This window comes from Palaemon carinicauda, chromosome 30, assembly GCF_036898095.1.
Source record: "Palaemon carinicauda isolate YSFRI2023 chromosome 30, ASM3689809v2, whole genome shotgun sequence".
In the NCBI taxonomy this organism is placed as follows: Eukaryota; Metazoa; Arthropoda; class Malacostraca; order Decapoda; family Palaemonidae; genus Palaemon; species Palaemon carinicauda.
The window spans coordinates 45,231,402-45,245,469 of NC_090754.1; the positions used below are offsets into that span (position 1 = coordinate 45,231,402).

A 14,068-nucleotide genomic window follows, 5' to 3' on the forward strand; every position below is an offset into this window, starting at 1 on the left:
TGCTGGCTGACCGACATTACCCAACATCAGTCGATCAACCTCCCCAACTCACGCCTGTAAAGCCGGCCAACCACACTCGCCAGCTTATACACACAACGCCGAACGACCAAACTCCACTGCCCCCACCAGCAACACCAAGTCGTGTCAGACCTTCAACGCCAGCCGCTCCACCCCAACTAGCAAATCCCATCCCACCAATTGGTCTCGCCGTAGGCCGGCCATCCAGGACTGTCAAAACGCCCAAATGGCATGAAGACTATGATTTTTCATCTCATGATTAACATGTCTATATCCAATGTCGTAGAATGCTCGATCGACCTGATATTATATCAGACATTGCATTACTTTCATCAGTGTAATTATTGCTTTGTGTAACTTGACTAGTTTGAAGAATGTTTGATGAACCTGTTATTAGACTAGATGTCATATTACCATCCTCATTACATTCATTTATCAGTATAATTTACAGAACTATCAGGCTGTTCAGTGAAGATTTTCCATTTTAAACTCAATGACCCAGTTAATTACTGTTCAAACTTAATCAGTCTCTTCCTAGCCGATCAAGACTTGGGAGGAGATAGAGAACCATGACTTATGAACGTCACCTGTGTGTGACACTGTGAACGTTGTAGAGCACACCCCTCGCTTGTAGCTCGTTTGTACATTGTTTACATGCCAAATACAAATGGAAATCGTTCCTATTTACAAAATACTTAGCTCATAATAATGTAAACATGTAATGCTGGTCTCTACCCACCCCCCTGGGTGTGAATCAGCTATATGATCACCGGCTAAGTTTAATATTGAAAAATGTTATTTTTATTAATAAAATAAATTTTTGAATATACTTACCCGGTGATCATATATTAAAGGACCCTCCCTTCCTCCCCAATAGAGACCCAGTGGACCGAGGAGAAAATTGTTTCTTTGTTTACTTGGAGTACTAAGTACCTGCTCGACAGATGGCGCTGTTGATGTACACCCCCACCTGCATAGCGATCGCTGGCGTATTTTGACCGTAGGTTTTTCTGTCGAGCAACAGAGTTGCAGCTATATGATCACCGGGTAAGTATATTCAAAAATTTATTTTATTAATAAAAATAACATGTTTATGAAAAATTCCTCATATGAAAAAACGTACAAAGATTTTTTGTCTCATATTACGAAAAAATTCCTCTGGATACGAAATAAAATTCGCGCTGTTAGGTATATTGAATGATTCAAATGAATTTGGCTCAATTTCATTCTATTTCATCATACAAAGAAAATCATGTTACAAAGCCCCTTTGGAACGAATTAATTTTGTATCCTGAGCTATTACTGTACATGATGTTAGGAGTCCAGCTACTTTCCATAACTTTTGTAATCTTTCTTTTGATAGATTGTTAGTAACAGTTCAATGGCATACCAAATTGGTTTTTGCCAAACTTTTTAAAGAAGCATGGTTTCCTTATTAAGACTGCTGGGCTCTGGGCCCCATAGTGGCAGTAGAGGATGTGGTCGATAAGTAATTTCAATTACAGTTAGTGTATTACACTCTTATCTATGAATATGGAGACTATATTTAATATTCAATTTAAAATCAATCAGAAGTATCAGCTAGATCAAAGGTAACACTTGGAGACAATCTACAGTCCAGTACAATGTAATTTAAATTACTTTAGTAAACAATCTGGTGGCCTTATTTGAAACCGTATTTCAAATGGTTTGTCAGAAGTAATGTAGCCCAGTTTAGTAATCTTAAACATGTTGCATTACTTGTACTTGAAATTATCCCTCTCTTTCCTTCAGTTGTACCTTACCCCCAACAGTGTGGGAGTCAGCTATATGAACATCAGGGGAGGTTCATAGAAATAAACAGAATTTTAATGATAAGATTTCTTATTTCTATACTTAACTAAGTTCATATAGATGTCCACCCTCCTCCCCACTTGACTAAATGTATCAAGGGGCAGGGATAATTTTTACTTACTGTAGAAACTGGAGAGACAAAGAGTATCTGGCTTGGAAGTTCTGGACTTCTTTCTACTTAGCCTAGAAGATTGCATTCGTTTATTTTGGTTAAGTGTATATGGAAAGGGAAGAAGGTGGAAAATTTAGATATTTTACAGGTAAATGTGGATTAAACCGAACTTCTGGAGAGGAAGCAATATGAACATCAGTCAAGTGTAGAAATAAGAAATTTTATAAAGTTTTCTATTTGGATATGGGCAACCATATCCCAGATTGTTTATAAAAATATAATTGGAGGTATTGCACTATAATATGTGAAAGAAGTAAATAAAGGGGTAAGGTTGAGTATTTGATAATCAGTAAGGTAGCTTAAACCTTTATAAATATGTAATGGTGATTATTTGTATTAGGTAATAATTTAACTAAATTCCCTATCAGGAGATGGCGAGATTTTACATGAAGGTGTTCCAGGAAACAATAATTTGGATCCAGGAGCTGCAGCAGATGATATGAATTGGAATCCTATAGAATGGGACAGGGCTGCAGAAGAGCTCACTTGGGAGCGGCTCTTAGGGCTGGATGGCTCGCTTGTATTTCTTGAACATGTCTTTTGGGTTGTCTCTTTAAACACAATGTTTATTCTTGTATTTGGTAAGTCTGCTTGATCCTTTGGAGTTTTTCTTGCCTGATTTTTAACACACTGTTTGATTTTATGTAGATGATTTGCACTTATTCCATGTAAGGAAAATATAAAGCCTTGTACAGTAATTTGTAAAAGATAAGAATTTTTATGTTGTGATTAAGGAAATTAATGGTTCCTTGTAAGGATCTTGGTAAGAATGATTTAGCGTTTACTCTCCTGCATTGCTGTTCAGTTTTGATGTTACATTCATTTGTCCTTATTGTATGATGAATTCACTATGAATTGGTTTCATGACACTGACAGATCATATTTCTAAGATGCAGAGGCTAATTCAAAGAATTTTCCAAGGGATGATCAGTGTCATTACTGCAAATCATGAGGTGCACTGTAAACATTATTAAAACTTTATGCAGACTAACCCTAGCTTCACTAACTTTTTTGCCTTCTACTTTACCTCTGTTCTTCTACTTTACCTCTGTTCTTGCTTCCTTTCTTTAATTTTACTGTCCCGCCTTTCAACTTTTACTTGATAATGAAACTGGAGGGTTTTCCTCCTGTTGCACTGTGGCACTGAATGGCTAAGTAGTTGGACAGCAAAGTAAGGAGTGGATGAAGAGAAAAGATAAAAGAGTAAAAAGCACAAATCAATACAAATGGAGTGATTACAATGTTGATTAGATCTTTGTCATTTATTTATTTTTGGAAAGTATAACCATTCTTGGTGGAGAATTAGTGATGTTAGTAAAATTCATGTTATTGTTACTTTAGATCCACATGAAAAGGGTAAACTCATGACCTAAATAATGGATTTTGTCAATAGTTTATTGATATATTTAAGATATAAATGACCTAATATCTTGTTTATTCCACAGCCTTTTGTCCATACCATATTGGTCATTTCACTATTGTTGGATTCAAGCTGAAAGGTTGGGTATCAGCATCACACTTTGAAGGCCTCTTAACTGCACTATGTGGTTATTGTGTTGTTGGGTTATGCCTGGTCTTGTTACATACTCTAGCAGCAATAATCAGATTGAACAGGTATGTATGATTCTTAACTTCATATTTGATCAAATTTTTAATAGTTGTTTGCACTTTTATAGCTTTCTGTTTATAATATATTGTTTATAGTTCTTCAAGACATGCAGATTTCCTACTGCCTTTCTTATTTAGAAATGATTCTGGATAGATATTTATTTGACTTCATATTTAAATATTTACCTGTATACATATTTTGCAAAGTTTTGTAATTTCTTGTAAATTGAATGTTCAAGCTTAGATTTCATACTTACTGTTGAATAGTTGATAGTTTGTTCCTACGTGCATATAAACCTTTCGTCCTTTTAAATAGGAATATGGTTTCAGTGGGAGCTGCAATGACTTGAAATTATTAACAACGCAGTGAAAGGTTAGTGAGAGCGGGCAAGAATCTCTGCTCCTCCCCCCCACATGTCAGAAGCTCTTCAATTTGTTATTGGTCACAATGAGTATGGACTTACTGTTGCACCCTGAATTGTACTTTTCATTTTCTGTTTCTTTCAGGAAGTGAATGCTGTCTGTTGTTGCTACTATGGATATGAAGCAAGTGATTTGTACTTACTGGGTAAAGGATGGACATTGCAACCAGCTTTTGTGTAAACCAGCTTTAGATCCACACTCTCTCTCTGCTTTTTTTAAGGAGTATGATTGCCGAGTGTAGGTCGTGACCTCCTGTGTAGTTACAGGTGTGTGCTTTGAGGGGGGAGGAAGAGAGCGCAGCCTTCTCCAGGGCTTGTCTTGGTAACACCCAGGAAGACATCAAGGAGGCCTTTTGGTTTTTCCATTCACTCATTGCTTGTATCTGCTAACCGTCACTCCTGGCTTGATCCCTTGGTAGTATGAGTATGGAGCAAGGAGCTCTCTGAGGTACTTCAGCAGTCTCTTCAGGTTTTGGTGGCATGTGGGGTTCCCCCAGTGTTTACTCCACCCCATCAGAAGTTGGATTTTCGTCATTTCTGTACATACTGAAGACGACAAGTTTGACCTAGGGAAGGCTTGGACCTCCCTAGGTCTTTCAGGTAAGCCTTCTATGACTTGTGGAAGGAGTAGGTAGCTAAGGCTACGTCTCTCCCGTGTCCCTAGTGCCAGTGTCTCCCATAGGGATACAGTGGTGAAACCAATGGTCAACATGTCCCCATCGTCAGTAACTCCAGTGATGTCCCGAGTGGTACCTCCATCTAGTTCAAAGGACTGTAAAGGCTCGTTCTGTGACACCGCTGTTAGCCAGAAAAGCTTTGGCACCCATAGGTGTCACACCTAAGGTTGGGCATAGGTTGGCCCTGGGGCTGAAAGTGAATCTTTATAACCTGCAAACACTTGCATCACTCCTGTGCCCGTTACACCAACCCTTGTTCGTGAGCATCTATGGCCTGTAACTCCCACTCTCTCTTTGCCTATAACCCTGCATGTGTGTTGTAGTCCCCTGTGAGTGTGCCTAGCCCCTCTCCCTTGACAGCATTCTCCAGTGTTGTAGTTCCTGTTGGTGCAACCTCTGTGGTTTCACCTGTCGGGCGAGCATCATCGTCATCGTTAGATACTCAGACTTAGACACCTCCCCTTGCAGAGCCTGAGATGATGATTGGAAAAAGGGAGAAATGTACATTTTTCCTCTTCCTCCTCCAACTACCTCATCCTTATCTTTGACTTACTATTCTGATTCTGGCCCTTCTATAGAAGAAAAATAAAAGGAAGAGTTTGAAAAATTCCAGGAAGGTTGCTATAGTTGTAAAGAAAAGGCTTCATCTGACACTACCTCTCTTTAGGATGGTTAGACGGCACCCGAATGGCTCTCGGCTAATCGAAACTGAATTAGTTTGTGCGCCAAACTAAGTTAATGATGAAAACAGTACATTCTGTGCCGAGTTCCATGAGAGGAAGTCTTTATGCTTTCAGTGGATCTGAAGGACATGTACTTTCAATTACCTGTACATCAGTTTTTTCAATATTTAACTTAGCCGGTGATTATATAAGCTGCAACTCTGTTGCTCGACAGAAAACTCTACGTTAAAAATCCGCCAGCGATCGCTATGCAGGTAGGGGGTGTACTTCAACAGCGCCATCTGTCGTGCAGGTACTCAGTACTCAATGTAAACAAAGAACTCAATTTTCTCTCTGTCGGGCTACCGGCAAGACCTACTAATTCGCTGTTGCTAACTGGATTTGTTTTCACAACTATTGGTGAAGTACACTATTCTAGTTTTGAGCTTTCGCTATGCAGGTGTTTTATCTTCATCTCAAAACTTGAACTCGTTTTGGATAGATTTAATTATGGTGACAAAGAGAGTATGGACTTTCTTTCACTTTTAAATGGCCGACCCTTCCCTTAGAAGGAAGTGTGTTTAGGCTTTTAGTATTTATCTTATCACGTTATAGATTTTCCTCTATATATTTTATATCTCTCCGCCTTTATTAGGCCTCTTCGATTAACTTTCCATTTTTTTTAAACATATAAAATAAATTTTAATGCTTTGTTTATATAGACCTTTCCTGAGAGTAGGCGGTCCTAACTTGGAAACCGAAGTTAATCAACATTGAGCCCTTTATATCGTCTTTAGCTTTTAAAGGATTTAAAACTTTTTAAATGTATATTTTATGAAAGAATTTCTTTGATAGTCTTCGTACTGTTTTCAAAGATGAACTAACGTTTAGTTTTTTATGCTACGCAGTTGTTGACGTTCAGGACGTTCAACATGCGCTCTATCGTTACGATAGAGAGAGAGTGTATCACGGTTTCACTTTGCAGTAAGAGTAAATCGATTCTGACGTTTTGTTCATTCTTTCTTAGCTTAAATGTTTTAAATTCTAATTTAAAGGAACTTTTTATTTGAAAAACCTTTGTTTTTTCCTTTAGTCAAATAACATGTTTTTTTGACGATATATAATTGGGCTCTTCTCTTAGGTGCGAAATCAAGAGAGAAAGAGAGAGAGAGATAGAGACGGAGGGAGAGAGAGGAGAGAAAACGTTCCGTTCAAGCGGGTAACGTTGTTCTCGTGTTACTCTCGTCCCTAGTCTCTGTACGGGGAGGAAGGATAAAACGTTTTTAGGTTTTTATTCTCGTCCCCAGGCTATGTGCGGTGAGAGATTGAAAACGTAGTTATATGAACTAGTGTTTAGTCTCTTTCCCAGCCACTGATTTTTCTTTTTATCTTTAAATATGTTTTCTGTTTTTTGCTGGTATTATGAGCTTGCATTATACGACTAATTTCGCAATTACTACCTTTTAATGAAGGGTAGAATTGCGTGCTTCAGGTAGAAATAAGTGCAAAACAGAAAATCGAAGTGATAAAGTGATATGCGCAAAGTGTTACAGTGTTGCGTCCGATTACAGTGTTGCGTCCGAGGGTTCGTCTGTTCGTGCCTGTCGTTCACCTAGTCCGGGACCTCTTGCAAGCTCCCAAGCCCAGGGGAGAAGTAATGTCAAAAGACTTATGGGTTCGAGAGGCCTTGACCAACGAACATATGTTTTCCCTCTATGGTATCGGGTGTTTCTTACCAAGATCTCCCCTACCATAAGACGAGAGAGACGTTGTTTCTCCTCGCCATCCGTAGGCTTTTCGCATAAGAAACCTGTCACAAGGTTTCGAAGCCCTTAAGCGAAAGTCAGTCCTTTCAGGACAGGTCCAGCGTCCTGGTTACAGCCATTAGGACAGCTCTGACCCTATGCAGTCATCGGATAACTGCTCGCCGCCTAACAAAAGCGTAACACAGACTCCGAAAGTCTTTTTTTGTAGGCAAAGTGTTGCGGTCACAGACGTTACCCTCGTCTATTACCACAACCATTTCCGTTGATCCTTAAGGGGTTGTATGGCAAAACATGCAGTATATGCTTGCCTCCCTTATGGAAGACTATTCTGCCGATTAGTCCGTTGAGTCTAGCCGTTTATCTCATCGATATCCTGGCTTTCAGCCAACCTAACGTTCCTTTGTGCTTACTGTTGACGTTGGCGTAGCTTAGTCACGTCAGTCAGGTTGTTTAGAACCACACTCGATGCGGTCTCGTGTGGTTTTTCAGCCGCATTTGGACGTTAGGCCACTGGCTGATGCTCCTGTTGACGTTCTAGACGTTCACTAACAATCGGAGTTGACTTGTTTTGACGCTGTGCGTCAACCTCCGCATTCTAGAGTTGTTTTGACTGCTCAGTCTAGGCAGTCAAAGCAGTCTCGAGTGGACGCTGAACGTCCTCACACACCTGTTGTGGTTGACAGTTCAGTTGTTGACAGTTCACAGACTGTCAAGCAGTTACATGACGTTGCGTTCTGGTCCGCTACTAATGCACCAGTGAGAGACTCAGCTTTTATCGGACAAGGTTCCTGTAGATGAGGAAGTTGCTGTTCTCCTTCCTACTGATATTCCCTTGAGGACTCTGTCAGATGGAGAGGAGCCTTAAGCTGCTTAGCCTCCTATGGACTTTAATTAAATCATGATGATTTTTTTAAGGATCTTCGTCCGGATCTTGTAACTGCTGCTCCTCGTTCGCCTAAACGTCAGAGCTTACACTAGGCCTAGCTACTTCGAAGCCGTTGTTTTTAAGCTAGTGCTCTCTCGCTCTCCTAGAGAGCGTTACGTTGGCTAGGCGACTGGTTTTTCACCAGGAGGAGTTTGGGGGATACAGCCTTTGCTTTCCCTTCTTTTAAACTGGTTTATAGAGCGAGAGTCTGATATGACACGAGAGAAGTTCTCGGCTTGGGAGTTCATGCTTCTTCCCAGATAGACTTCTCAATTCTGGTAGACTCTCCCTGGCGCCTAGCCAGGAGACGCTCCAAGTTGTTTACAGGTCAACTTCTCAGCTGTTGTCGAGCCTTTGAAGTTTTGCTGTACTATTATGTCACGCATAACAAGGCTTTCAGGGATGGTAAACGGTTCCGCCTCAGTCGCTAACCCCGTCTGTTGCCACACCTGCTCCCGTAGACCCTAAATGGGCTTTGCTGCAAGACATGCAGTCCAAGCTTGCGTCCTTGATAGAGGACTTAAATGCGGAGAAGAACCTTCTGGCCAACAACCTTCCAACCGGTCGGTTGTGCGCCCTGTTGACGCTGAGGTAACCTACTCGCGTCTGCCAGTTGAGGTGGTTCCTCCACCGATGCGACCCAGTGTGGGTTGCCAGCCGCACGTTGACGTTAAGCGACGCTCGGAGGTGGTTGTTGACGTTCAGGACGTTCAACAACCAGCAGAGGTGACTTGTTGTGACGCAGTGCGTCAACCTCAGCAACCCGGTAGGGTGTTGACTGCACAACCCAGGCGGTGTAGACAGTTTCGGGTTGACGCTGTGCTTCCTCGCGCACCCATGGTTGTTGACAGTTCACAGACTGTGCAGCAGTTCCATGATATTGCATCCGGCTCCGTCACGCATCCACCAGTGCGACCGGATTCAGCGAGTCAGACGTTGCCCACTCCGTTGCCGTTTCCTCATCAGTTTCGGATGAGGAACCCTCTGATGAGGACGTTGCTGAACAAGACGATCAGCCCCCAGCCCTGCTATCCATCCAGAAGATGCTGAAGAAGGAACGCTGCTCAGTCAGGCTGTGGATGAGTCTGGTAGGGACGCTGTCATCCGTGGATCAATTTGTGTCACTAGGAAGACTACACCTCCGTCCTCTTCTATACCATCTAGCTTTTCACTGGAAAAAGGACAAGACGCTAGAAGCGGTCTCGATCCCGGTTTCCGAAAAGATAAAGTCTTGTCTGACTTGGTGAAAGGACTATATCAACCTAAGAGAGGGTCTTCCCCTGACTGTTCTGACTCCCAACCACGTTCTCTTCTCGGACGCATCGGACATAGGCTGGGGTGCGACATTAGACGGTCGGGAATGCTCGGGAATATGGAACTCGAGTCAAAGGACAATGCATTTCAACTGCAAGGAGCTACTGGCAGTACGTCTGGCCTGGAAAAGCTTCAGGTCTCTCCTTCAAGGCAAAGTGGTGGAGGTGAACTCGGACAACACCACGGCTTTGGCGTACATCTCCAAGCAAGGAGGGACCTACTCTCTGACGTTGTACGAGATCGCAAGGGACCTCCTCACCTGGTCAAAAGGTCTAGACATATCACTAGTAACGAGGTTCATCCAAGGCAACTTGAATGTCATGGCAGATTGTCTCAGTCGGAAGGGACAAATAATTCCAACAGAATGGACCCTCCACAAGGATGTATGCAAGAGACTTTGGGCCACCTGGGGCCAGCCAACCATAGATCTCTTCGCAACCTCGATGACCAAGAGGCTCCCAATATTTTGCTCACCAATCCCGGACCCAGCAGCAGTTCATATAGATGCCTTTCTCCTAGATTGGTCACATCTAGATCTATATGCATTCCCTCCGTTCAAGATTGTCAACAAGGTACTGCAGATGTTCGCCTCTCACGAAGGGACAAGGTTGACGCTAGTTGCTTCCCTCTGGCCCGCGGGAGAATGGTTCACCGAGGTACTTCGATGGCTAGTAGACGTTCCCAGAACACTTCCCCTAAGGGTGGACCTTCTACGTCAGCCACACGTAAAGAAGGTACACCAAGGCCTCCACGCTCTTCGTCTGACTGCCTTCAGACTATCGAAAGACTCTCGAGAGCTAGAAGCTTTTCGAAGGAGGCAGCCAGAGCGATTGCTAGAGCAAGGAGAACATCCACCCTTCGAGTCTACCAATCGAAGTGGGAAATCTTCCGAAACTGGTGCAAGTCAGTATCCGTATCCTCGACCAGTACCTCTGTAACTCAAATAGCTGACTTCCTCTTATATCTGAGGAAAGAACGATCTCTTTCAGCTCCCACTATCAAGGGTTACAGAAGCATGTTGGCATCAGTCTTCCGTCACAGAGGCTTAGATCTTTCCAACAATAAAGATCTACAGGACCTCCTTAAGTCTTTTGAGACCACGAAGGAGCGTCGTTTGGTTACACCTGGTTGGAATTTAGACGTGGTACTAAGATTCCTTATGTCAGATAGGTTCGAACCGCTACAATCAGCCTCCCTGAAAGATCTCACCTTAAAGACTCTTTTCCTGGTATGCTTAGCCACAGCTAAAAGAGTCAGTGAGATTCATGCCTTCAGCAAGAACATCGGATTCTCATCCGAAACGGCTACATGTTCTACAACTTGGTTTTCTAGCCAAAAACGAGCTGCCTTCTCGGCCTTGGCCAATATCGTTCGATATTCCAAACTTATCGTATGGTTGGAAATGAACTAGAAAGAGTCTTATGCCCTGTAAGAGCTCTTAAGTTCTATTTAAAACGAACTAAACCTTTACGAGGCCCGTCTGAAGCTTTATGGTGTTCAGTTAAGAAACCATCTTTGCCTATGTCAAAGAATGCTTTATCCTATTTTATCAGACTGTTAATACGAGAAGCTCATTCCCATCTGAATGAGGAAGACCAAGCTTTGCTGAAGGTAAGGACACACGAAGTTAGAGCTGTCGCAACTTCCATGGCCTTTAAACAAAATAGATCTCTGCAAAGTATAATCGACGCAACCTATTGGAAAAGCAAGTCAGTGTTCGCGTCTTTTCATCTTAAGAATGTCCAGTCTCTTTACGAGAACTGCTACACTCTGGGACCATTCGTAGCAACGAGTGCAGTAGTGGGTGAGGGCTCAACCACTACAAAATCCCTAATTCCATAACCTTTTTAATCTTTCTCTTGAAATTTTTTATTATTGTTTTTGGGTTGTCCGGAAGGCTAAGAAGCCTTTCGCATCCTACTTGATTTGGCGGGTGGTCAAAGTCATTTCTTGAGAAGCGCCTAGATTAGAGGTTTTGATGAGGTCCTGTTGTATGGGTTGCAACCCTTGATACTTCAGCTCCTAGGGGTCGCTCAGCATCCTAAGAGGATCGCGAGGCTCCGTAAGGAAGACGTACTTATAAAGGCAGAGTAATTGTTCAAGTCGACTTCCTTACCAGGTACTTATTTATTTTAAGTTTGTTATTTTGATAACTGCTAAAATGAAATAAAAAATCCTTAGCTCATAATAATGTAAACATTTATTGCTGGTCTCTACCCACCCCCCTGGGTGTGAATCAGCTTATATAATCACCGGCTAAGTTAAATATTGAAAAATGTTATTTTTATAATAAAATAAATTTTTGAATATACTTACCCGGTGATTATATATTAAAGGACCCTCCCTTCCTCCCCAATAGAGACGCAGTGGACCGAGGAGAAAATTGAGTTCTTTGTTTACATTGAGTACTGAGTACCTGCACGACAGATGGCGCTGTTGAAGTACACCCCCTACCTGCATAGCGATCGCTGGCGGATTTTTAACGTAGAGTTTTCTGTCGAGCAACAGAGTTGCAGCTTATATAATCACCGGGTAAGTATATTCAAAAATTTATTTTATTATAAAAATAACATTTTATAAACTAACTTCACTTCTCCCTCTACATAACAATGTATTAGTTCAAGACTGTGCTACTCCTGTGTACTGCTCCGCAGGTGTTCACCTTGGTAGGAACTTGGGCCCACTTACAAGGGATGTCGCTGTTAATGTATCTTGATGGGTAGCTGACCCTGGCCTCCTTCACGGGGCAGTTGCTACTGGATCATGGATTTAACTCAGATTTGAATATACCTGGGGAATCCTAGGAATTTGTTAAATACCCCCCTTTTTTCATTGCTGTTTTTGTACCAATTATAATGTTCCTAAAGATACACAAATGGTGTTCCTTTAGTTATACTTTATGATACAAATGTGGGTCTAGCAGGGTTTTTAATGGGGCAGGACATACAGGTACAGTATTTGTTACTAAACCCCAATTGGGTTAATGGATGACTGTTAGATGCTCTTTGTTCAGTTGGTGCTGTCCATGGGGACATAATTCTGATCTGTCCTTCACAGGTTTTTAAGTTCAAAATACAATTTATCATAACTTTATATAACTCAAATGTGTAATTAATCTTAGGTTCAGACTATTGAATAATGAAACTTTATTCTTGTACTGTAATGAATGAAAAGAAATTTCTTCTAATAAGATATACAGACTTGTGTCTTATGCATATGAGATTTTTCCTAAATGCAAATAAACCCTTCATCCTTTAAAATAGGGATAGGTCCTTGTGGTTTAGAACAGGCATTGAATAGTTAACAAGTAATTTGGTTAATGACAAAAGCCATTTTCGTATCAATTGCAACAAGTTCAGATATAGTCGTGCTGTCTCGAATGTTTTGATCTTGTATATTTGTTTGTGACGAGTTGGTTTTTTTATTTTTATTATGGCCCTTGCTTTTAGCAGAAGCACTCTGAAAGGCGAACATATGGAGAAGTTCAGTTCAGTTTTTATGAGGATACAAACCTTCAAAACCCCATGTGTTGCTTTCCCCCTTTGTAGCATTGTTCATACACTTTTGGATAGGAAGATGAAGAACTCGGAGCATAAAGAACTCAGGGCGTAACTCATCTTGTTATGGGGTAGTTTCTCTGCCTTGGGAGGAAGTTGCCCATTTTAGATTGGGTTTTAACTTGCCCTTCATGCCCGATAGTGAAAATTTTATTTTGGACAGCTCACCTGGCACTGAAATTATTCTCGAAATGGTGGTCCCTGTGCTGCAGTATCAGAGTATTCCCTGTGCTCCCCTTGTGACAAAATCCCCAAGTGTAGTGGTCTGTGTTTTGGTAAAGGAAGCTCTTGTAGCACCCTCCTTAGATGGAACGCTGTTATTGGTTGCCCAGGCCGGGACTCTTCTGTGATGAGATTAGTGGCGAGGGGAAGGAGAATTCACCCTCTGAATGGCTCTACTTATCTCTTCTTCCTTCTCCACTGCTTTCATAAAACATTTCTTCCCTGAGAAGATGATGACAAAGAAGATTGTCATGTGGGAAGGCCTTTTATTAAAAGTAATGTACAATACTGACTTGAAAGTGTTCTTAATGAGGGAGTAATATAAAGTACTCACCTGCTAACTGGTACCTTTGTGGTTAGTTAAGCGAGTGTGGCCTAGTGTTACAGTTACTGCTGTCGCACCTGGACCAGGTGAGCGATCCTACTCTCCCCAAACATCAGCAACATATACCAGGGGAAGTGGGAGAGTATGCTCCCACCTTTCTTGTTCCTATCACAATACGGAGGATTGTTCCTTACCTTGGTGCGCGCTCTGTTCTTTATAACGCTCACCTGCCAACCAGTACCCTTGCAGGTTACAGGTGAATGGTCCTAACTAGACTGATCTTCAGCACAGTATGGTGGCTGATAAGTTTATTGTTCATGACATGGATATTGTTTATGCTTTTCCTTGTGCCATTATGGAACATAACTGATGGAGTTCACAAGCTGACAGGTATCTATGGGATGGGTTAGTGATTGTGAGCTTGAGTAACAGCCACCCCTCTTCACCTTGGAGGTGCTACACCTTTGCAGATACTTGGTTCTTTGTGTCTATTGTTTTAATTTTGATGTTAGTATCTATTTGATAGGTTTGTCTTCCTCTTTATGAATGTATTTATGCTTCTTATTA

At 41.7% G+C, this 14,068-nt stretch overlaps 1 protein-coding gene across 1 annotated transcript in view; it reads left to right on the plus strand.

Moving 5' to 3' along the window:
- LOC137623072 (E3 ubiquitin-protein ligase MARCHF6) overlaps positions 1-14,068 on the plus strand; it is a 54,276-nt gene that overhangs the window by 26,990 nt on the left and 13,218 nt on the right. The window contains exons 6-7 of the mRNA XM_068353715.1: positions 2,392-2,604; positions 3,469-3,637. Of these exons, the coding sequence (XP_068209816.1) occupies positions 2,392-2,604; positions 3,469-3,637 (382 nt within the window). The remainder of the gene's footprint in view (positions 1-2,391; positions 2,605-3,468; positions 3,638-14,068) is intronic.